The 25,934-nt window shown below is 30.7% G+C and overlaps 1 protein-coding gene across 1 annotated transcript in view; it reads left to right on the top strand.

Annotated features, from left to right (window-relative positions):
* The first annotated feature begins 1,687 nt into the window (after nt 1–1,687).
* The window catches only part of LOC103080740 (cadherin-18-like), a 53,776-nt gene continuing 29,529 nt past the window's right edge, over nt 1,688–25,934 (top strand). Inside the window, exons 1-3 of the mRNA XM_007468629.1 lie at nt 1,688–1,769; nt 15,508–15,629; nt 25,293–25,410. Of these exons, the coding sequence (XP_007468691.1) occupies nt 1,688–1,769; nt 15,508–15,629; nt 25,293–25,410 (322 nt within the window). The remainder of the gene's footprint in view (nt 1,770–15,507; nt 15,630–25,292; nt 25,411–25,934) is intronic.

Genomic DNA, 25,934 nt, shown 5'->3' with positions numbered 1-25,934 from the left:
ATGACTCTTCGACAAGTGTGAAACAGAAATGTTTTCAAACAACTAAAGTTGAGGAGGTTAACATTGTTACTTTGGAAGTTCTTAGAAAGAAAGAAAATTATCTCAGAAGGAAGGTTTAAGATTCAATAAGGAATGATGACAAAGCAAATAGTACACATGAGGACACGACTCTGTAATAACATAAAATGTCAAATTTGACTGATTAACAAAACCTCAAGCTTCATCATCATCACCGTAGCTTATAGACATAAACTTGCAAGACTTGATTGGAATTAAAGCATTTAAAAGTTCTTATAGGGCTTCCCTGGTGGTGCAGAGGTTAAGAATCTGCCTGCCAATGCAGGGGACATGGGTCTGAGCCCTCGTCCAGGAACATCCCACATGTCACGGAGGAACTAAGCCCGTGTACCATAACTACTGAGCCTGCGCTGTAGAGCCCACGAGCTATAACGACTGAAGCCTGCGCACCTATAGCCCATGCTCTGCAACAAGAGAAGCCACCACAATGAGAAGCCCACGCACCACAAAGAAGAGTAACCCCTGCTCGCGGGAAAGCCTGTGCGCAGCAACAAAGACCTAACACAGCCAAAAATTAAATAAATAAATAAATAAATAAATAAAATAAAAGTTCTTGTAACGTTCAGGAAGAAAGTGAAGATGCCAAATGTTTTTAGATTTTCCAGAGTTACACAAGCATGTTAACATTTCTAGATTAAAAAAATAAAAGAAGGGCTTCCCTGGTGGCGCAGTGGTTGAGAGTCCGCCTGCTGATGCAGGGGACATGGGTTCGTGCCCCAGTCCGGGAAGATCCCACATGCCGCAGAGCGGCTAGGCCTGTGAGCCATGGCCACTGAGCCTGCACGTCCGGAGCCTGTGCTCCATAACGGGAAAGACCACAACAGTGAGAGGCCCACATATCGCAAAAAATAAATAAATAAATAAATAAAAGAAAAGAAAAAATAAAAGAAATTTAGTGTACAGATGTAAAATTAGAACGGAAATTTAATAAGAATAAACCCTTAATCTACTGGAAAGTAGATTACAAAGGATTAAAAACAGAAAAATTAGGACAAATTTGAAGCACACAATAAAGTGGTAAAAATATATATTAATAACCAAAGTGGCATAAATGAGATAAACAAACAATGTTATCATACTGGAGTGAAATAAGAAAAAATAATCTTTATGCTATTTCTAATAGGCACATATAAGATATAAAGATATAGAAACTTTTAAAATAATAAAATACAATAAAAAATAGACAATACTAACCAAAAGAAATCTGGCAGAACTGTTGATATCAGACAAAATATACTTTAAAACAAAAAGCTGTCATGATGATAAAGTCACCCAGTGAGGTAACCATTTGGAACTTGTATGCACCTAATTAAATACATTCAAAATAAACAAAAAATATAATCATGGAAGAAAATGGTAACAGATCTCTCTCAGAAACATTTTATTATGCAGACCAAAAAGTCAATAATGATAAAAGTGTTTCAAAGAACAAAAGAAAAACACTTGAGTTTAACTATATATATATGTATATATATTTTGCAGTAAACTTAAAGAATACATATCATTTTCAAACACATAAATCAAAATATACTAACATTGCTGACATATTAAACCATGTAACAATTTTGAAAAAGAAATGTGTTAATACAATTTGCATCCTTTGAAAACCATGCAAATTGCTAAAAGACAGTGTCATTGGCAGGCCAGTGGGGAGAATGGACAGACACTGCAACAAACAGCTGAAGACAGAGGTATGTCATCTGGCTCTGAAAATAAAAGTACACTTATTTAGCTACCTCACAACCATAAAAAATAAGCACTTCCAATTTGTGGAAGAAAAAAATTAAACCTTAAATGAAATGTAGGATAATATGACTATGACTTAGGAAAACAGAAAGTTTTATAAAAGTAAAAATTGTAAAACCCTTAAAGGAAGACACTGATAAGCAAAACTATGAAAAGTGTGCTTAGTTGGTAATTAGAACATAATTTGAAATAATGAATGAAGATATGTATGTGTATGTACACAGATATCTCTATTAATATATGAATACATCAAAATAATTGGACCAAATATTTTTCAACTGGTGTTGTAAGATATATCAAATATTGATATATTGATATCTTAAGTATATAGTCAGTTTAAGTAATAAACTAAACACTAATTTAAGAGCTACCCACCTTGAAGAAATAAGCTTTACATGTGCCTCACTGTGACATTCCTCTCCATTCCACCCAGAGCTGATCAACATTGAATTTTGTATTATTTTTTCCTCTGTTTTCTTTATAGTTTTACCAAATACAGTTTGGCCATTTATCTATATTTATGTATATAACTACATCTTTGTATTTTTGACTCATGGGCATTGTAAATATAAGTGGCCTAATATTATATGCAGTTTCTGTGAATTTTCTTTTTTTGGTGCTGTGTTTTAAAGATTCATCCATGTAAAGAAGTACAGAAAAAATTAATTCATTTTCACTGTGATAAGAAAATAAATGTATTTTAGCTAACTAATGCATACAACTTCCAATGGCTTTGGGTTCTTTTCTATTTTTTATAGCTTCAGGTATCATTAATATTGCTGATATTACTTGTCTTATACATGGTTCTTATTGTATGTGAAAAACTTCTCTAGGTATATACCAAGAGTGCACATACTAAGACCATATATTTCTAGAAGCATTCCCAAATGTTTTTCGAAAAGAGAATGTTTAACATATGTTTTTAATAAATATGTAACTATATTCAATAATTGACTCTGAAACTAGTGTGTATGTTTAATATGTGAGTTAAAGATCTCAACCAATAGATTTCATTTTATGCAGAAAAATTCTACTCTGAAATGTTTGTATTCAGTTCCAAAATTACACTATCCTAAGTCTCACCTTTCTCATTCCTTGAAATTGTAAGAATTTAAAGGTTATAGAAAAGATGTTTTAATATCTTGTATATGAATCTGGACACATTTTAGATATTTTTTATAAATGTAGACTGCTCTGGCTTTTTTACTATTTTCATTATGTATACATCTCCACTTTTACTTCTATATTAATGAAGGGTATTGATTTCTATCTAATTAATTATCATTGTATTATCAATAAAATCCTTACATTTTCTAGTAGACAGTAATGCATAACACTTAAGAATACTAAATCTGAAGTAAGGGAGGCTCTAGTTAGATTCTGTTTCTGTTCATTATAAGTAGTTGAAACTTGAGGAAATTATTTAACAAAAATATTACATATTTTCTTATCTATAACAAAGGATTACAGTAAGGATTAAATGAAGTATCTTCACCCAGTATCTGGTACATGGTGTCATAATAAATGTCAGTTCTTATCATTATTATAAATATGACTGAACTATATGCTAAATTAATATCAGTCATTACTTGGTACATCTTCATGGGTATTAGGGACAAAATTACATTTTGGAAACTACTAAAAAGTAGCACACAGATCAAAAAGTTGGAAATACATTCTTATAAATTATTATATATAATGATAAAATATTCTAGCACCTATGTCAACATTTAGAAAATGATTTCACATTGGAGCCCTATTAAAATACATTAATTAAATTCTCTTAACTATGATTGATTTTGTGTAACACTTATTTAGTTGATGCCCACAATTAACTGTATGCCAGTAAATAGAATAGGATTCTGTCTAGGATGTATGAGAATTCTATTCCCTTTAATTAAGGTTTTTTTTTTTTTAAAGGATAATATTGACATTTACTAAAACGTACAGATTTCCTTACATTTCAATGGATTTTCAAAGGCACACTTCCATGTAATCGCATCCCTATCAATATACAGGACATTTCTGTACCTTCAGAGTACCTTACCCTTCATTCCTCAGAGTTAACAATATTGTAATTTATTCTGTCATGTTCAATTTATAGAATTTCATATAAATGGAATCAACAAGTGTGTAAGATTTGGGGCATACAGTATATATAATTTGGGCTGCTTTTGAAAAAAATAATATTTTGAAATTAATCCATATTTCTTAGTAGCAGTAATTTATTTCTTGTTGTTTATAAATAATATTCCTCTACGAATATAACATAATTTGTCTATTTTTCTGTTGATGAGCAGTCAATTTGTTTCCAGTTTGGGGCTATTATTTGTAAAGCTCCTATTAATATTTGTACCCCAGTATTTGCATGGCTATGTTTTCATTTTTCTGGATAAATACCTATGAGTTGAATGTTTCCATCACACAATATGTGCACGTTTAACTTTATGAAAAACAAACTATTTTGCAATGTTGTTGTAACATTTGTCATTGTTAGAGATTTCAGTAATCAAAATGGGAAACAGAAGCTTAGGTTATTTTCCTTATCAAAACTATGTTCCTTGGAGCCGCAATATTATGATGGTTTTCGTGCTCTTGTACATTGGATGTCTTAAGCTGAGTGCAGTTTAGGGGATCCTTTCTAATTACAAGAAGGTACCTCTTTCCTTCAACACTGTGATCTGACCTGGGACAAATCTGTACTATACACTATGTAAATGGTTAACAAGTCAATTGCAAACCAAGTGAATGTACAAATCTTAGTGCTGGTGCTGAAATCTCTTCAGGATAGTCATCATGATCTCAAAGTTGGTTTCAAAATTTGCAAGCATCAAGTGTCAATCATAACTGAAGATGTAACACTAATGAATGTTGAATTCTCATATTTTAGGTGTACTTCCTTATTAGAGTTTTTGGTTCTCTGCTACTTTTACCATACTGTTTCATTTAAATTTCCTACATACTAACTTCCTTTGTGCAACTGAAATAAAATTGCAGTATATAAAAAAAAGTAAATAAATAAAATAAAAAATAAAAACATGAGAATTCTGGCTTTGTGCCTCATCATTTGGAGTGGATAATCTCTTTAAACTTTAGCCATTCATTTGGGAGTGTAGTAGAGTTACATTGTGTTATTAATTTCTGTATCTTTAATGATAAATGATACTAAACACTTTTTCACATCTGTACTGGTCATATGTATATATTATTCTGTGATAGCATTTGCCCACTTTGTTTTGAGTTGATTTCTTATAATTAAATATTGTAAGAATTATTTTTATATTCTGAACATAAATTATTGGAGATATAATATGAATATTTCCATTATGAGCCTTGCTGTTTTGTTTACTTAACTGTATTTTTAGAAGAACAGAAAATTTTAACTATCTTGAGTTAACATTATCAGTTTTTCTTTTATAATGTCATCCCTTTGTCTTGTCTATAACATGTTTGCCTACCAAGGACTGTGAATATTTTCTTCTAATAACTTTGTATTTTTAGTTCTTAAGTTTAGGTTCAACCCTCATCTAGAATTGTTTGTGCCTCAGTGATGTAGGTATGGGAGTAGATTATTTTCCCATACAGGAAAATGACTGAATCACTTTGGAAAATTTGACAAAAATCAATTTACCATATACACCTGTTACTATTTTTGGATACTCTTTTCTGTTCTATTTATTTCTTTGTCTATACTGCTATATGTGTCTGTATGCCAATGGCACATTATCTTCATTACGGTAACTTTACAGAGAATTTTTTTTTTTTGCATTTCCTTATAAGTTTTAGAAACAGTGTGCCAATTTCTACCAAAAAAAGAAAAAAGCTGCTGAGATTTAGATTGGTATTGGATTAAAATTTATAAATCATTTGGGGAGAATTGACATTTTAATAGTGTCAAATCTTCTGATCCATGTATATGGTATATATCTCCATTTATTTAATTATTCCTTGATTTCTCCCAGCAATGTATTGTAGTTTTCATGTGGAAGTATTATGCATCTTTTGTAAAATTTGTATCTGAGAATTTTTTGATTTTTTAGGCCATGTTACACATTTTTAAACAAATATTTATTAATTATAGCTTTATTTCCATAATATTTAAATTTAAAAATCTAATATCATTATTCATAATACAATTAATATCTAAACTAAGTGATACTATTTCTTGGCTCCAAGTCAAAAATCTCAGAATATACCACTGTTTTGTTTAAAAGTCAGATTTATAAAGGAGTAATTTACATAGTAACATCAATTTTTTTAAAGTATAAATTTTGGTGAATTTTGCAGAGGCATCTAGTCATATGAGTAATGCCACAAAAATGATATAGCATAATTCTATCACTTTCAGAAAGTTCTCTTTGAAATGATTTCCCTTACCCTACTTCCAAATCTTAGAAACTAGTGATTGATTTCTGAGTCAATAGTTTTGCTTTTCCTAGATGTAATAAAAATGAAAGGTAAAACATATAGACTCTTTTGATTGGCTTTTTTTCATGTAGCATATGCTTTTGATATCTGTCCATGACATTATCAATGGGTAATTACTAATTATTCTCTTATATGTATGTATACCACACTTTATTTTTAAATTTGTTGATGGAAATATGACTTGTTTCTACCTTTTAGCTATTATGAATAAAGCTTCTATCAATATTTACAATCAGATTTTCTGAGGACATATGTTTTAGTTTACCTTGGATCAAGAGGTAGAGGTGGGATTTTGGGGCCAAATAGTTTGTTTAAGTTACAAAAATATGCTGAATTGTTTCCCAAAGTGGCTATTACCATTGCCACCAACAGTTACTCCTCAGCCTTGACATTGTCAGTGTATCCACCTCCCCATTCTAGTGTGTAGGGACATAACATTATTATTTCAATTTGCATTTCACTACAGACTAGTGATGCTGAAAACATTTTTATGTGCTTACATCTATGTATCTGCTGTTGTGAAATTGCTGTTAAAATTTGTGTACATTTTTATAAGGTTGTTTAGCTTTTTAGAATTTAGTTTTGAGATTTTAATATATTATGGATATATGACTTTATCAGGTATCTGCTTTTCAAATATATATTTTTTTTATATTCTGTGTCTTATCTTTTCATTTTCTTAATAAATATTACATAGCTGTTCGAGGAAGGGTAACTTTTTGGAAAAAATATAATTGTATATTTTTGGTCTATTTTATGATTCTTGACTCTTTTGGCATTATCTAAGAAATGTTTGCTAAATCATAAGGTAGTAAATCTTTTACCATATTAGTTATTATATATTTAAATGTAAGGTTTTATGTTTTGGTCTATGGTTTACTTTAAGCCATGTTTTGTATATAATGAACAGTAAGAATAAAGATTAATTTACATATGAATTTACAACACACACACAATTTGTTATAAATGCTAATATTTATCTATTTAATTATCATGACAACTTTGACCATAAACACTGGACTCTCTTCCATGCATACCAACAGTTGTATACATATATATATATATATATATATATATGTTATATATATATATATAATTTATAATATTATATAATATATATATTATATAAATTATATAATAAACATATTATAAAACTTCAGGGAATTTCATAAAAAACTGTTGCTGTACTTAAATTATTTTGAATTTATCTTCACGTTTTCCTTCACTTGGATTAAATCAATTTTGGATGAGGCAGTGCATGTGGTTTTTACAGGATTGATGACAGTAACCCCAAGCATCCCATCCATTCTCAGAGATAAGACTTTATCTCTACATCCAGAGATCTGAGATTGGTGAATGATTATGTAGTCAAATATTTTAATACAAATATTTTTAAAATATATGTATCTAATTGTATTAATGAATTCTTGTTAACTATTTTGTTAAAATTAACAAAACCACTTTGAGGTGTTGGCTGTATATGATAAGAAAATTTTTATTATCCTTATATTGCTCACCCAGAAAATGAAAAAGAATATAAAATGATTTATTTTATTAGCAAACTTTTAGGCAGCATAAAAGTATGACTGCAAATATAAGCTCAAAGGACAGAACAATAGTTGATCACAAGCTGAATTTTGGGAACCCTAACAAAGATAAAAGCTATAATAGTTCATAGGCATTATGGAGGAATGGACCAAGATGGAAAATAAATGTTAAAACTGAATTATTACTTAAAACATAGAAAATAAACATTACATTTGTTAGATTCTTTAATATAATTGAATGGGCCAATTGTGACATTTTAAAAGAGTTTTTTTAAAAACGCATTTTTAATTAATTTTATAATCAATAGCAAATACTTAGATTGCCCATCCCAATGTAATGATTTTCACATAGAGGTGAATTATTTTGACTACAGTTCTGATTTGTAGAACAAAGACAGTGTTCATTCTTGAAATCAAAGATATGACAAAGTTTTGAAGCCTCCAACTTATACTAGTCTCAGGCAATAACACTAAAGACATATTAGAAGTGTTGGAGGATCTATGGGTAACTAGGAAAAAAATAATGTCCTTAAGGAAGCTGAGATTTATTTTAAGTAATTCACTTCAACCTGGGATCTTTATTGATGATCAGGGCGTTAATAAGATTTTATGTTGTAAACTGACAAAAATTAAATAAATGCATGGAATGAGTTTTGAGTGACACATTTCTAATTGCCTTATAATTTTTTAAGGTGCTTTTAGGCAAGTATTAGTTTTCTTTAACTATTATGAAATAAGTAAGTGATCTAAAACATGTAGGGTTGCTTTAGTTTTCTATTGTATAATAATCACAGAATGTTTTATTTTAAACCATTTTGTCTGACTACAGGAAAGAGATGTTTAGGATTAATCTACTAAATATCAGATATATATTCTTATCCATTATGACAAATTATTTTTATTACAATATTTGACTTCTCAATTAATATTTAAACAAGATATAAAGAAGGGAAAGAAGGAGAGAAAAAAGGGCATATTAGGGACACCAGGCAGATACCAGGCATTGTAATAATTTTATCCATAAAGTAATTTTTAAATATATTAAATACATATTAATGAGTTTCTATTACTTATTAACTATTTTATCTTATTTTTTCCTATATATTAAATGACTTCCATATACAAGATTTTAAAAAGACAAGAAAAAATATCAAAACTACCTTTGTTTCCGAGCAAATATATCATGTGGAATATTTAAGATTCACTTGAGCACTTACTTATTTGCAAAACTTATTTATTTATTTATTTATTTTTGCGGTACACGGGCCTCTCACTGTTGTGGCCTCTCCCGTTGCGGAGCCCAGGCTCCGTACGCGCAGGCTCAGCGGACATGGCTCACGGGCCCAGCTGCTCCGCAGCATGTGGGATCTTCCCAGACCAGGGAACAAACCCGTGTCCCCTGCATCGGCAGGCGGACTCTCAACCACTGTGCCACCAGGGAAGCTCCAAAACTTATTTTTGTATAAATTGTTTAAGGAAATAGTGGAAACATTTTGTTTATAAATAAAATATTAGCCAAGCATGTTAAAATGTTCTATCACCTGTGCATATTAACTTTTGAGAGTACAAACTGTTTTGGTTTGTAGATATTTGCTTATAGTGAAATCTTTTCATAGAAATCAAAGAAGCAGACCACAAAAATAAAATTTTTTAATGCATTGTTATAAACATGGACATTTATGAAATTTAGACAGCTATAAATGTAATCATTTAATTAAATTTGTAATCATTACAGTTTAGTATTTTAGTAGTATATAAGGTTTTCATTGTGAGTTTTCATAAAGTAAAAGTGGTTTTCTGAAACCACATTTTCAGAAAAATAATCTACATGATATAAACAAGAACATTTAATATATTATATATTTTCCAACTATTTAATACTAACTTCAGCATATGAATAATTAGAAATCTACTGAATTCCCTAGTAAACCTTGCTACATATAATAATGAATATGATTTAGGTTTTTAGGCAGGAATATTTAAGTAATAATGGATTTGGAGTAAATATATATAATATACATAAGTCACAATTTCAAAGAAGACAAATTGAAAAAATACTATTATTGAATCTGTTTTCTCCAATCCATATTGATGATGGGAAATCTAGAGGGGGGCATATTTCACCGTTTCTGTGTTCTCTAGAGCCCAACATAGTAGCGAGTACATATCAGATTTTCAAAATAACTCACTAGATAAAATAGATTATTCTTCAAGGTATTGTGAATCCTCTACATATCTTTATTTTTTAACATCTTTATTGGAGTATAATTGCTTTACAATGGTGTGTTAGTTTCTGCTTTGTAACAAAGTGAATCAGTTATACATATACATATGTCCCCATATCTCTTCCCTCTTGCGTCTCCCTCCCTCCCAACCTCCCTATCCCACCCCTCTACATGGTCACAAAGCACCGAGCTGATTTCCCTGTGCTATGTGGCTGCTTCCCACTAGCTATCTCTTTTACATTTGGTAGTATATATATGTCCATGCCGCGCTCTCTCTTTGTCCCAGCTTACCCTTCCCTCTCCCCATATCCTGAAGTCCATTCTCTAGTAGGTCTGTGTCTTTATTCCCCTCTACATATCTTAGCATGCAGTTTGCATTTGTACTGGGATACAACCTTCACTGCATCCTTATCTCCATAGAGGGCGCTCTGCTGATGTGAGCTCCTGTTCCACCTGTATTGCATAAAACCTGGATGATTTGTACATAGTACAGGATAGTTTGTGCCAAAAATCACATGTATAAGATTGTCAGTGTGCCATCTATTTTGTTCTTGATTCTGTTTTGTCCTTCATTTTCAGAAAGGATTAAAATTGGTGTTCTGCTCTCTCCCAGTCTCAGTGTTTTAAAGTTTACATAGCTTCCTAAATTGTTTCTCAAAAACACAGTTTGGCACATTACATGATTCTTATTCCTGTTTACAGATTAAATAATTAAGGTATAGAAATAACAACTTTCCAAAGTTCATGTTTCTTAAGAGTTCTGGAAAGGGCCTCCTACTGACGTTTGTCTGAATATGGTGTATTTTATTTACTCTGCCATCAAGAGGACTGAAAACTGATTTTTAGAAATGAAGCATGGACCTAAAAATAATAGTAGCAATAATAGAAATGTTGCATTAAGAACTCCAGCGACATTATCCAATTTTTGCCTTAGCAAAGTGCTTCTCACACACATGAATATGTTCACATTTATAGGTAAAGTGTTTGACATTCAAAGGGTAGACTATTAACCCTAGGACTGTGGGAAATAAGAAATAAAAACCCAAAGGAACTTGCCAATTTACTAATATAGATTTAGCTAATTTCATTATTGAGCGGAAAATACTAGAATGAGTGTAGGTAGGCCACAAGTGGTTGCAAAACTATAGTGGGTTTTCAGCTCTAATTATCTGGAATTTAAAGCTACAGGTTTTATACACCATCCTACTTTTAGGAAATAGACAGCAATTATTCAATTTGCATCAGTAATGATGTTAAGCTTACTCTGACATTCTGTTTTTCATAACTCTTTATCCGTATCTCCTGAGGTTCCCCTACATGTCCTACAGATCATTAGCTGCATCTACAGTAAGGTTAGATTCAGTTTAACTTCCCCAAAGAACACAAAATGGTAGTAAGCCTACAGACAAATCAATATCTGTCTGATCCCAGCCCTGTACTTTTAATCCTTAAGTGATGGAATAGTAATTGTACACTAGAGATATACAATAACATTGGAGCAACATGAGAGTCTGTTTCCATTCAGAAGGATTTAGTTTCCTGTACCCAAGTACGGAATGCAGTCAGGCTATGCCAATTCCAGAGTGAGGAATGCAGAGGTGGGGCAGTGAGAAGGTGATGCTTGAAAACAGTCAAATGCTTAGGTGCTTTTTTATTCTAGTCCTTCCTCAAGATACAGTCTTTCAAGAATCCTCTCTTACAAAACAGTTTTCTGATACGCCAAGGTTGGTTCTAACCTTTCCTGTTCAGAAAAGGAGCATAGAACTATTTACTCATTTTAAGGCTGCTGATACCAATGATTAAAATTAATAATATTATTCTTGCCTCAGATTTCTGGAACAGATTGCTTTTGTCTGCTCTTAAATGTAAGCAAATACCTGGTTGAGAAATATAGGACTACACTAACAATGGTTACAATAGAAAATATATATTTATATAGTGGCAGTAGTAAGGCCTGAGAAGTAAATCATAACCTTGGCTTTGCCAAGATATGTCATTTAAACAGTGTCAATTTCAATTTTGTAATTTACTAAATGAGATTTCAGGCTGAATATTCTCTTTCAGTTTTAAAATTATAAAAAGATCAAGTATTAGCTTCTAGAAAAGCTTAGCAATGCTTTTTCATAATAAGTAACTCTAAATAAGCAAATATTTAAATTAGCATTTTACTAATTTTAATTTCATGGATCTATTTATCTTTATAATATAAAATATTATATTAATTATCTAATATAATACACAAGCATCTCATTATCTTTCACTTTATAGTGACAAAAATTCATTAATGCCAATTCTATTAGCTATTATATATTAAGCAATCTACACAATATATTAATTTTAAGATGTTTTTGTAACTTTTTTCTGTATATTTAATGTAGTACTCAACACTTACAAAGAAGATATTGCAAAACATATTAATAAATAAATTTTAACATATCACTGTACTTAAAAATTAGTGTTGTTAGGAACATATCCTCAACAATATACTATTTCATTCTGCAATCAGTTATTTAGTTTTGTGTGGTTCTTTTTCAGCTTTGCAAAATTCTACCATATTTGAATGCAAGCTTCTGAGACATTTCTGAAAAAATATTTCAATCAACGTTTTGTTTCTAAGATTGTCCCTAATGTTGTAGCTATGTTGCTATTCATTTATTTTCTCTATGATATAAATAATCACATATTGCATCTATTCAGCCGTTGTTGGACATTTGTAATTTCCTGTTGTTGTTCCTATTAATTGTGCTGGTGGTGTATGTTTTCAAGAGATTTTCCTTTGGATATGATCCAAGCAAATGGCTGGATCTTGGTTGTGAGAGTATACAGCAGTATGAATTATTACATGTGGTTTACTTTAATTTGCAGTCATTCCCATTGGTCTATATCCAATCCAGCACTTGGAGAATCTTGTCAAACTTCTTGATATTGTGTCAATATTGTTGCAATTAAATGATAACTTATTTTGGTTAAGCTGTATTTCTTTAAATACTATTGATGTTGAAAACTTTTTCACGTTTATTTGCCATTTATATTACTTCTTCTGTTAAATGTTTGTCCTTCGTTGTACCCATTTTTATATTGAGCTATCTCTTTTTCTTATTGATTCAATACATTGCATTATATATTAGAGATACAGATCCTTTGTCAGTTGTGTGTGCTGCAAATATTTTCACTCATTTTGTGACATTTTGTCGTCTTCGTGGCATATTTGGAGGAAATGAAAAAAGTCACATTTCACTGTAATCAAATTTATCAATGCTTCCTTTATGATTAGTGCATTTTATATTTTGAAATCTTTCATGAGCTTTAATATACTACATGCTAATATTTTTCTAAAGTATGTATAGTTTTTGCCTTATACATTTAAGTCCTTAATTATTTAAAGTGTATTTTTGTGTATAGTGTAGTTATGACCCATTTTATAATGATAATGACGTGGTTACAAGCTTTACTAAAACTATTTCTTGATCAATCTGTACTTTCCCCATTGATCTGCAATAGCATCATTACCATATATTAAATTTCTATATATAGTAGATCTGTGGCTGTGTTCTGTTTTCTGTTTCTGTTTGTCTATCCCTTTGACACTGTCAAAGTGACCTAGGTTCTAATACCAAATAATAAAGCTTGATAAATGGTAAAGCAATTATCCTTTATTGTACTTCATTCAAGTCTGGACAATCTTAATGCTTATAAATCTTAGAATCAGCTTTCATTTCTCATTGGATGTCTATTAGATTACATCAAAAATGCACATCAATTTGGAGAAGCTGGCTTTATTTATGATATTTTGTCTTCCAACCACATAGGCACTATACCTATTAATTACTTTAGATCTACTTTAATGACATTCAATAAAATGTTTTGCATATGTCTTTCAAATACTTTGTTAGATTTATTTCAAGGATCCTTATAGCTTTGTTTATTAACTCTTGTTAGTTTTTGACCATTAAGAATAATGTTTGTTGTACTTTTTGTTGTTGTTTGTTGAATGTATCCTTAATCAGCTTGAGAGGATACATTCTGTTCCTAGATTGCTAAGAGTTTTCTTTTTTGATTTTGCTTTGTTTTGTTTAGAATGTATGGACATTAAATTTTATTTTTTTGTTTTTTTCTATGTGTATTAAGATAAGCATCTATGTATTTTTTTGTCCCTCTTTTAATTCATTAACGTTTTGGATAACTTTTATGCTTTTTAAAATTCCCTTCTTCATTTCTTCTCTCCCTCCCACTTTCCTTCCTTCCTTCCTCCCTCCCTCCCTCCCTTCTTTCTTTCCTTGGTTTAATGCCAAACTATGCAAGCATTCCTAGAACTAAACTGATGACAGACTTTCATTTCCATTCCAGTAGAGTGGGTTTGGTATTATTTTGTTTAGTCCAATGACAGCTAATATCTCTCATGAGTGGGAGCATATGGTATTGATATTAAAGTTTTACTGGCCACAAAAAAACAAGTTGTAGAGTATTTCCTCCTTACTCTGTCTTCTGGGGAAAAGATGTATAAGACTGAAGTTACCTGTATGTTTAACTGTAGATAAAATTATCTAGGCCTGATTTTTTACCTAAAAATTGAGTTTCTTTAGTTATTGTAGTACTACTCTGATATTCTACTTCTTTTAAAAGTACCTATGGCATGTCTAATCCATCCATATTCTTAATGGATAATTAAAAATGGATAATTTAAAAATCCATTATCTTTAATATCTTCTCTGTGTATATATATATTCTCTTTTTCCTAATGTGTTTAGTTTTTGCCTTCTCATTAATTTTTCCATTATGAATTCTTCCGTTTTAGCTTTGATGCATAATATAAACCAAACATTTATCTTTTCTTACATCTCAGAACTAATAAACTTACTGAAATATGAGAAGACTGCACTCAAGAAGTATTTTAAAATATTAACTGTAATATTTTGATGTTTACCAGAGTTATATATGAATTCCATGCTAAGTTCTAATTTAAATTATTCTTTATTTTTCCCCAAGTATGACTTGACACCACAAACTGCATATATTCTCCTGTAAGAAAAATTTTACCCTGGTATAAAGAACTTTACTTTCTATTTTCTCCAAGTTGATTTAGACTGGAAACCTTGAATCTTTTAAAGATTATGTAATTTTTTTTTCCAACTACACTATTTTTCTTAGATTAATGATGAAACCAGGTGTTCATCCCTTAGAGTCTGACAGCATACAATGAATTCTGACAACTTTCTCCCATTTCAGCTCCTGAATAACATGTAATTTCCTTGATATGACAAAATATCATTTTAGCACTCATGTCATGCCTTGGTGTTCATTTTTCATTTTTCTGTAAGTTAATGAGTTCTAACAAAGAATGTCATCATAAAGTTGTCTTTTGCCAAAAGTCCTGCTGCAGCATATGGGGCTAGTGACAAGCTACAGTATTAAGGAGATTGGTTTTAAACCAAGCCTCTAAAGTGTGCATGGAGATACTAAATGCATCCCTATGTGTTTTGCAGACAATCCGAGTTTGCTGAGCCATGTCACAGTGGTTATTAAAGTTCTGGATGTCAATGACAATCCACCCGAACTTGCCAGGGAATATGATATTGTTGTCTGTGAAAATTCTAAGCCTGGCCAGGTAAGTTAATTTTTTTCCTTCCTAGCATTTGAATGGAAGAAAAATAAGCAGCTCTATTTCTATTATTCTTAGGTATAATCCTCAAAGATCCCCCAGTGTTATTTTTGTTCTTAGTAAAAATAATTTTATAAAGCTTTATTTTAAGTACCAAATAGATTTGTTGAGACTCATAGAAAATACATTTTCTCCAGATCCCAAATGTAATTCAACAAATGAACTCATTCATGTATACATTTATTATACCAATAAAATGATATTGAATGATTTTGGTACAGCCCTGTATTAAATGAGGAGGAAACAGTGAACTCTTCCTATCCTAATGAAGCTTAGAGACTAAAGTGGGGAGGAGAGACTGGCCTGGTCTACATATTTTGGAGGGAATGAGGGAGTCACATACAGTCACATACAGTGGCCATTGAGTGATATTGATACTAGAAGATGTTAGGTTTTAACATGAAGAGTGGGAATGATTGGTGGAGGTGGGGAGAGGGAAGGATGGAGAGAAGAGCTTGAACATAAGACATAAATCTGGATGTAACATGGCAGCCAGTTAAAGGAGCATGACAATTCCAAAGGGAGGCCAGTGTTTTGATGCCCATAAAGCAAGTGGGACACGGGAAGGGAATGTGCATCTGTCTTCTCTGCTGTGTAACAAATTACACAAACTTAGCAGCTTAAAACAACACATATTTATCATCTCATAGTTTCTGCAGATCAGAATTCTGCTCATGGCTTAGCTAGGTCTTTGCAGGAGGCTCATAAGACGTAATCAAGCTGAGTTCTTACCTGAGGCTTGGGGATCTCTTCCGAGCTCACGTGGTTGTTGGTAGCATTCAGTTACTTTCAGCTGCAGACCTGAGAGCTTCAGGATGTTCCTTGGCTCTTCAGTGTTCCCCAGAGTTCTGAAATGCCACCCAGAGTTTGTGTGTGTGTGTGTGTGTGTGTGTGTGTGTGATATGGGTTCCCCAACATGGCCACTTACTTCATCAAACAAGTAAAGAGAGTCCCTCTGGTGAGTCTGACAGTCTCATATAATGACCAGATTAAATATATCATCCAAAATTATTTTAAATCATTTTGAAACTTGTGACAAAATTATAGTCCTGAGAAACATTGCCTGGTGTATTTGTGTATGAGGGACAATCAACTATGGCTTGCTAAAATTATCATTGATTATATGTTTTTAATATTTCCAGGGGAGGTATTTACATATACATATATATATATATATATATGGAGGGCACTTTATGTAAAAACATGAAATTTTCTCATGTTCATTTCTCACAAGAAAATTAGAAAATATGAATGAGGACAAAATGACTGAAAATTATATTTTAAAGTATTTACAAGTTATCTTGTTTACTCTTAACAATGTATTAAGATTATCACTTCCAGTGCTTAAATATTTTTTCCATATCACCATTTCAAAAACAGTATTTTATTGTACAGATATATAATGATTTACTTACCAAATCATACTTCAATTGTGTTAGAAATGGATGCACACATCCTAGAATTATTTTAACATATATTATACAAGTACAATTGAGAAAAATGTTAAACATGCAAATAGAAAATTTAGATTTTAAAAATACAGCCACTTAATATAGGATTTCAATTTTGGTAATAACATCAGATTAAACATAGCTGAAGAGAAAATAGTGAACTGGAAAGTAGGTTAGATTAAATATTCATGTTAAAGCATGGAAAGGCAAGAAGATAGAAAACACTAATAAGAATATGAAACATATGGAACATGCAGGTCTAATACACAAGTTATCCAATTCTCAGAGGGATATTAAAAGAATTGGGCAGAAGTAATATTTGAGGAGCTCATGACTGAAATTTTTTCCATACTGTTGGCAAGCAACAAGTCAAAAATTCAAGAAGCATAGAGAAAAACAAAAACAAAAATCTAAACAACTGTTTACAAAAATAACTTTACCTAGATGAATTGAAATAAAATTTCAGAAATAAAATTAAGTTTAAAATTTAAAACATCTAGAGAAAAAAGACATAATACTGTTAGGGGATAAAACGGATGTAGTGCCAGGCAAAGAGTTCTTGGATGACACCAAAAGCATAATCCATAAAATAAAAAAATTGATAAATTGGACTTGATCAAAACTAAACATTTTTGCTTTCTGAAAGACCCTGTTAAGATGATAAGAAGAAAAACCACATAGTGGGAAAAGATACTTGCACACCATTTATCCAATAAAGGATTAGTATGTAGACTATAAAAAGTAATACTCAAAACATTTAAAACAACAATTTCAAAAGCTGATTATTTAATCAGAAGAATGAAAGATTTAAAAAAAAAAAAAGAAAAAAGGAAAGATAAATCCAAGAGCCAGAGATACTATCTAACAACCATGAATTCTTTTGTGTACCAAAAATAGTCCTTAAAAATAAAGACAAGAAAAACTTGTATTTAGGCAAAAACAAACAACAACAAAAAAAAAGTGACAATTCCTTGCCAATACACACGTTAAAGCTTTTTTTAGAAAAAGAAAAAGGAAAATGATCAAATTGGCATCTTGGAGTGGCAAGAATCCTTAAAGACCAAAGCAATCAGTAAATATATTGTTAACAATAAATTATTAATGAGTGAATAGAAAACAAAGGAACATTTTCTGGGGTTTAAAATATACATAGTATAATGGAACAAGGTATCAGAAGGAAGGAGACAAAGTTAAAATATTCTAAACTCCTTAAATTTGGGGTAATTGAGAAACTACTAATTTATAATAGATTTTATGTGTCAAGAATGAATTCAGTAAATTTTAGTTTAAGTAATAAAATAGTAAAAGACTATGTAACTAACAAGATAACAAAAATTGGAATTTAAAATGCTCCTAAATAAAGTGATGTTGACAGTTTTATTTCTTGACCTTTATTATGTTTATTAAAATGTTCATTCAATTAAATAGTTCACACATTTACAGAATTGTTGCATGTGATCTTATCTTGCTTTTTTATATTTTATGATACAAAGATAAAGGGAAATAATCTTTTTTATATAGGACCTATTTTCAAGGATTTTAGAAGGGCATATTTAAAAACTAAAATCTAAACTTAATAAAATATGAAGTATATAACCAATTTAATATTTCCAAAATAACTCTGTGAATTTCTGTGAAGTTTTTAGAATTCAAAGTTAGAATGAAAAATTTTCATATTTGTTCTTGAGATATAGTTTTGTTTTATAACACAAGATAGGTAAAATAAAAGAGAAAGCCTTAGTACACAAATTTATAATAGCTAGGTAGAAGTCATGGTAATTTTTTTAAAAACCAAGGAATAAGATAATAAATATGGAACAAGTAGAAAAATATAAAGCAGACAAATATAATGTAAACTTAAAGAAGTATATATCAATATTTATGTTAAAATAAAATCACCAAAATATTTAAGAAATGTCTACTGAGATTATTGTGCTGAGAGTTTTAGTATGCTTTTGTCAGAAACTGATAGAATAACCACATAAAATTTTATTAAGGAAACTGAAAATTGAATATCACAATTAAGAAACTTTACTGTTTAACAAATATAGAACATTGCATTGAACAACCTTAGATTATGCATTCTTTCAAAACTTACACAAAACATTGACCAAAATTTACCATGTTCAGAACCACAAGGCAAGTTTGAATAATTTTCAGAGAATTGGCCTCATTTTTATTGCAATAAATAATGCAAGATACTAATTCAAAAATATTGCTAGATAAACTCCATCAGAAATGAAGAAAGACACTTCTAAATAAGCAATGAGCCAATAAAGTAATAAAAATTGAAAATAGTTAAATGGAATGATAATCAAAATATACTGTATCAAAAAGGAAAAAAGGGCAATCAGTTTTTTACTCATTTTATGCTGACAACAAACTTTGAAATCAAAACCTGAGAAGGATATAATTTGAATTATAGATATTCTCTTTCATGAACATAGAAATATCATAAATAAAATATTGTCAAAGCAAATCCAGAAAAAATAATTACTTTAAAATGAAAAGGAGAAAAATCAAAATTCATTTTCATAGGTGAAGCCAAAGGTTTTGATAAAGTTAAACATTCATTAATAATACTAATACTAATACTAATAATAGTGGTAATACTACTATACAGTAGTTGAACTTGTGAATAAAATTGAGCAAAAGTTCAAACTTGTGCTAAATATAAGGTCAATATAAATGTATTTCTTCCTTTTCTTTATATTAGAAACAATTAGAAAATGAAACTTAAAACACTATACCATTTAATATCACTTTAAGAAAATAAAATATCTAGAAATAAGTATTGCTTTTCTTAGGTATCAATCACCTAATCTATAAATAACATTTTTTAGTAAACTTAGGACATTTCCCTCACTGGATCTTTGTTTCTTTGGTTCCTAGGTTATTCAGAGAATTTAAACTTAGATCATTTGAAATGTGACATAAAGTATCAAAAATCATCAGCTTTTTTTAGATGTTTTCCTTTTAGATTATTTCTTCTAAAATTTTGTTTTAATCAACTAATTAATTAATTAATAATTTTTACTTCAAGGATAAAATGTGATCTTGTATTATGAGCAGCTCACACGTACCAGTTTTGTAGGTATAGGTGAAATTACTGAATTTCTGAGCAGATGATACTCAACCCTTGCTCTTGGATCAGGTGATCCTTCCCCTGTGGATGTAAACATCTTCTCTGTAATCGAAAATGCTAGTCTCAGTTTTCTGGCTTTAACTCTCTTCATATTGGCATGTGACCTTGACTTTTTCCATTGATCTCGCGTTTTGTCCACTTTTTGCTCATGAGGAAGTCCATTCAGACATTCTCACTGGCCACGCTCTCTTAATGTCACATTGTTAGCCTGGGTCCCTCTGTTTTACCCTCCACACTGACCACCTAAACTCTGTAGCCTTCCTAAGAAGTAACTTAATGTGATGTTGACAAGTGCTCTCTTAATCTCTAAAGTGAAGAAAATTGTCAGAATTTTAGGGCCCTTCCAAGCCTGAGATTCTATGAGTATATGACTAGATAAGTCTTAAATTCCTTTAAGTGTGGGTTGTCCTGTTCTCCTCAGGTGAAAAGTTATTCCATTTTTTAGAGAGGGCTAAATCTGTGACAAACTGTTTCTTTTGTGAGTCCCATTAACCATTTATATAGTATTTATCATTTTTTCATATAACTGTTACTATTTTCAAGACATAATTGCTAGACCTAGCCCCCCAAAGTTCTAATATATTTTGTTATGTGATTACTTCTTATTCTTTGTAAACTATATTCACATTTAGCATCATTGCTGTCTTTAGTATTGCATGATTTTAGATGTCACTGTAAGAAAACTGGATTCTTTATGTTATCTGAGCTTTTGTTTCCAACTCTTTCACCAAAATGAATTTAGACTTTCCATTGAGGGAATAAAAACATCATTTTAAAAGTATTGCTTATTACACCTGCATTTAAACAAATCATTACCCATTCATGTAGTCAATTGTATGATTAACCCATTAGAGTGGAAAATTGTCTGAATCTTTCTATTATTTAATTTTGAGGTCTTTGGTTCATTTACTCTTATGGATGTAGCATTTCTGGAGAAACTGTATATTTTGATGCAGAGTTGGAATAGGAAATTATTTAAATAATGATTTGTGAAATAGCTTTTCTGAAGCGTATTTGTATTGCCACAGTTCCTCTTTCTATGACAATTGCTTTTAGAATTACAGACACTTCTGTTATGGATGTTGTGCATTTAAATGTAACAGCATGTGGCTACAGCAGAGACTGGTCTTTTCTGAAAGCAGAGGTTCAAACCACATGTAAGAGCAGAGTTCAGGTCGATTCAGGTATCAATATAAACTTCAACAGTATATTTCTCTGAGTTAATATATTTTCCTGTTCTGAAAAAAATTTTAAGTATCTTGCATAAAAAAATACTAAAAAGGAAATCATGCATGCATGAAATTTGAAATCAGTTCCCAAAGAAGAGTGAATTCAAAATAGTTGAGATGTGCCTGTACCTAGAAACTTTGAGAAATAACAAAGGGAATGCTTTCTGTCTTATTCGTATTGACCTTTCCGTCTGTATTTTTTTCTTTTTAGAAGTAAACTTAGAAAGCATAACATATAAAAGAAAACATTTTATTACATAACACCAGCCTCTGCCCCCATGATATCCATGGTATTACTGATATTATTAACAGTACAATTTTGTATGAAAAAAAGTTAACTAGATCAGTAGAGATTTTACATCTTATCAAAGATAAACCTCAGCTAAATAATAAAAGTTGGTATTATTATCAAATGAAATGATCATTTGAGATCATATTATAAGGTAAACTCTATTAATTAAAAGAAGATGCAATGTGTTCCATAGAATTTCCTTTTTAATTTGCTTTAGTTAGGGTTAGCTCATTTACCAAATAGAAGACTAGTTATTTGTATAAATTTCTGACACAATTTTTCCTAATTAAAGTACTCTAGAAGTGATAGATTTTAAATATGTTTTAAACACATTTAAACAAGGGGATACATTTATTTAATAAAAAGAATATAAAATTGGTTTTAATTATTTTCTACCAAAAGTTAATCCTTATTCATGGGCATTATCAAAAAATTCTGCTAGTAATTATTTGTAAATACCATCAATCAATTTGAGTTTTCTCTCCCTTTTTTAGAGTAAATCTCAGATCTTTCAAAATAATCAAATACTTTATGTACTTATTGCATAATGTGTAAGTGATAGAAAACATTTGAGTCCAGTTAGAAGGAAAGAGAATCAGAAAATTTTTTTTTTATGGATCATACATCACCAACTAGCTGCACAGAAAGCACAGGTAGCACAGTGTAGATAAATCAATAAGTCTGAAAAATGGTAGAAAATATTGATGAATGGAAACATGGCAATTATCTGATATCTGCCAGAAGTTTAAATCTTCTGAAAATCATAAACATGTTAACTTCTTAGGTATGTTTTCTATTAAAAGTCTGAGGAAGCAAATGGAAATCCCATTTCCTAATGAAAGAGAAAAGGTGATTAGTAAAACAACCAAAAAAGAAATTGAATATACCTTCTCTCAACAAGAGAATATCTAGGAGTTCTAAATTAAAAAAAAAAAAGACCAACATACTAGGTTTTTAGAATCATCTCTCAGAAATATTATGGAAAAATATTTAAGTACAGAGGCATGTCCAACACCTCTACAAAAGTTCAAGATGAATCATTCACTCTTAAACCAAATGTGGTAACCAACTTATCATTTACTATGTAGATGAGACTGAGAACCCTTTCTGAGGAAGAAAAAAATTGCCATAAGTGAGCTTCCTGGTAAATTGAGATTTGAAATTACCTGTATAAAAATGGAAGGGATATTTATAATTTAGAGATAACAAAAAAATAGTAAACATAATATAATATGAATTATATCAGTGTTTAACAAATTGAATAGGCTCATGTTTGTAAAATTTTAAGAAAATTTAAAATAAGTGATAAATTAACTTTGAAATGAGAAGAAAAGAAAATTGTTCCAAAACATTGATAACAGAAAACAATTATAGCTCAGTTTATTTAAATTAATTGTTCTTTACCAATCCCCTCCAGAGTTACATTCTAGGATAAGAAGTGAACTTGCAAATGTGTCAGTATGTTATGAGGTATCATTGAGGAAATAGGATTGTAAATTGGAGAATCACAATGAATGAAGAATAAGAGTGAGAAGACATTTATTTTCCCAAAGAAAAATTTATACAGCTGTCCCTCAGAATCTGTGGGGAATTGGTTCCAGGACCCCAACCCCCTCAGGATAACAGAATCCACAAGTGCTCAAATTCCTTATATCAAATGGTGTAGTGTTTGCATATAACCTACACACATCCTCCCATATACTTTAAATCATCTTTTATAATATCTTATAATACCTAATACAATGTGAATACTATGTAAATTGTTGCAAATACAATGTAAATGCCATCTAAATAGTTGCCACAGCATGGCATCAAGTTTTACTTTTTGGAACTTTCTGGAATTTTAAAAAATATTTTTGGCCCATAGTGGTTGAATCCACAGATTCAGAACCACGGACATGGAGGGCTGACAGTATTTGTTTTATCTAACCCTGAAAACAACCTTGAAAATTTGATATTTTATTTCAATTTGATACTAAGTAACTAACGTGTAGAAAATGTAGTTGTGTTCTTCAGATTTTGCACACTCTAAATGCTATGGAGCTTTTCCTGTGCTTGAGAAAAATCATAAAGATTGTTTCTGATTATCCATCAGTTTATTCTATTTATAGTCAAAAGACAATAACAAGAAAAAAAAAGATCTGTCTAGATACTAGTTGTGCTTTCAATGAAAAAATAATCAGCAGCTACGTAAATTTTCAGTTCATAGATAAAAAATGTGGAGGGAAATAATGAAGAGAAGAATGATAGAAACTTCTTGGAATATGTAGTGGGAGGAGCTTTCACCATGATCTCCTGCTGAGAAAGTAAATTCTGAATGGTGATGGGAAAGGGCATAAGGAATGAGCCATGGGCATATATGGAGGAAATTGATCACTTTTATACCCTGAAGCTCTTTCTTCACTTTCACTTCATGAAAACACATGCTCTTCTGCTCCTACTCTCCCTGACTACTCATTCTCAGTACCTTTATATTCCTCCTCCTCTCCCTCACAAGCTAACAGTCTCAGTACCTGGAGAGGAATTTAGGTTTTAACTATGATGCATTTTGGTGGATTATCTCATCTGTAAAATATTGAAATACGGTGAAACTGAGTAAAATGTTCTTAGAAATCATATCAATTTTTGAAATGCATGTACTATATTTCATATGCAGGAAATACTATTTTCTGGCTCTACTTTCTGTTTTCAATTTCTCTAAGGAAAAACTAGAAATAGTACGCTTGAGCATTAGGATACTAATTTTTTTTCAAAAGTAAAATATCATCTTGCTTGTTTGTTTCAATATTACTTTTAAAGATTGTAATGACTCTAACGATCAGAATGTGTATGTTGCTCTTAGGCTACCTGGGATATTTTTTAATATATTCTAACTTTCTCTGTTTCTTAATGTGCATAAAGTCCAAATTTGGATATTGCTTTCTCTCAACCACTAGGGATTAAAAAATTTCCTAAAGCTCTGGGTGGTCTAGTTTTACCTCTGCCAGATTTTTACAGATTTGAGGCACATCACACTCCTTTTGGGACTCAGAGTCCTCGTCTCTAAAATACAGGGGTTGGATCATGATCTCAAAGGTCTCCTAAAACAAAAAATTATGACTCTAGTGCTTTTTCATTTGTTGACTGAGACCAACATATACAGAAAGGCTGTTCTACATCAACACTGGAATATTGGTATTTGTACAAACCATATTTCACGTCTCCCTAAACAGACGTTCACACAAAAACTTACAACTAATTGGCCCCAAGGTACTGTGGGTAATAAAGGAAAAAAAAAATGTTTGTTCCATGTTAGAAAATAAAGTGTGAATGATTATATGGTGTGCCTTAATACATTTCTTAAAGTCTAATGCAAGGGAGAGCAAATTAGCTGATACCTTTACTAGAATAAGAATTTGAAAACACTCAGGTTGGATATTGAAACTGTTATAATATTAAAATCAAGGGAAGAAGCCAAATTAAATTTACTATTTAATTTCGTCTTTTCTTTAGATTATTCATACCATCAGTGCCACTGATAAGGATGATTTTGCCAATGGACAAAGGTTTAACTTCTTTCTTGATGGGCATCTGTCTATAAACCCAAACTTCACTCTGAAGGACAATGAAGGTGAACATGAATACATATATTTTTTGATCTGTGTGGTATCTGCTTTGACTTGATATGGAATAGGCCTGAGCAGCTTTGCTTTATTCTTATATACTCATGAACAGCTTGCAAATCAACATTCAAAGTCAGTTTGATGTTAATGTGTTATGATCCGTGAATAGCTTGTGTTTAAAATTGAGCCATATGTACAAATAACTTTCAATGAGTTTATTCAGAAGCATCCCTTTAAACAAGAAATGTTCATGTAATATGCTCTTGGGCAACTTTTAAGAGAAATCTTAGCTGACAAACATGTTTATGAGAACTGCTGCAACTGCTAGGAGGTGGAGAAAATTTAAATTAGGATAAATGAAAAATATGTCCTAGGGACCATTAGAAAAGGAACTGCAATGTTTGAAATCATCTTGCTTTAGCAAGGCTATCAAGATGTGCTGTACAAATTACATTTCCCCTTGTTATTATGGATATTTTCCCAAAATATGGGTAGATACATATACATAATTACAGAGCACTGTGGTAATTTT

The sequence above is a fragment of the Lipotes vexillifer genome, unplaced genomic scaffold, assembly GCF_000442215.2.
Source record: "Lipotes vexillifer unplaced genomic scaffold, Lipotes_vexillifer_v1.1 scaffold2569, whole genome shotgun sequence".
Classification (NCBI taxonomy): domain Eukaryota; kingdom Metazoa; phylum Chordata; class Mammalia; order Artiodactyla; family Lipotidae; genus Lipotes; species Lipotes vexillifer.
The sequence above is the reverse complement of the archived record's forward strand: the minus strand, read 5'-3'. Positions and strand labels throughout refer to the sequence as shown.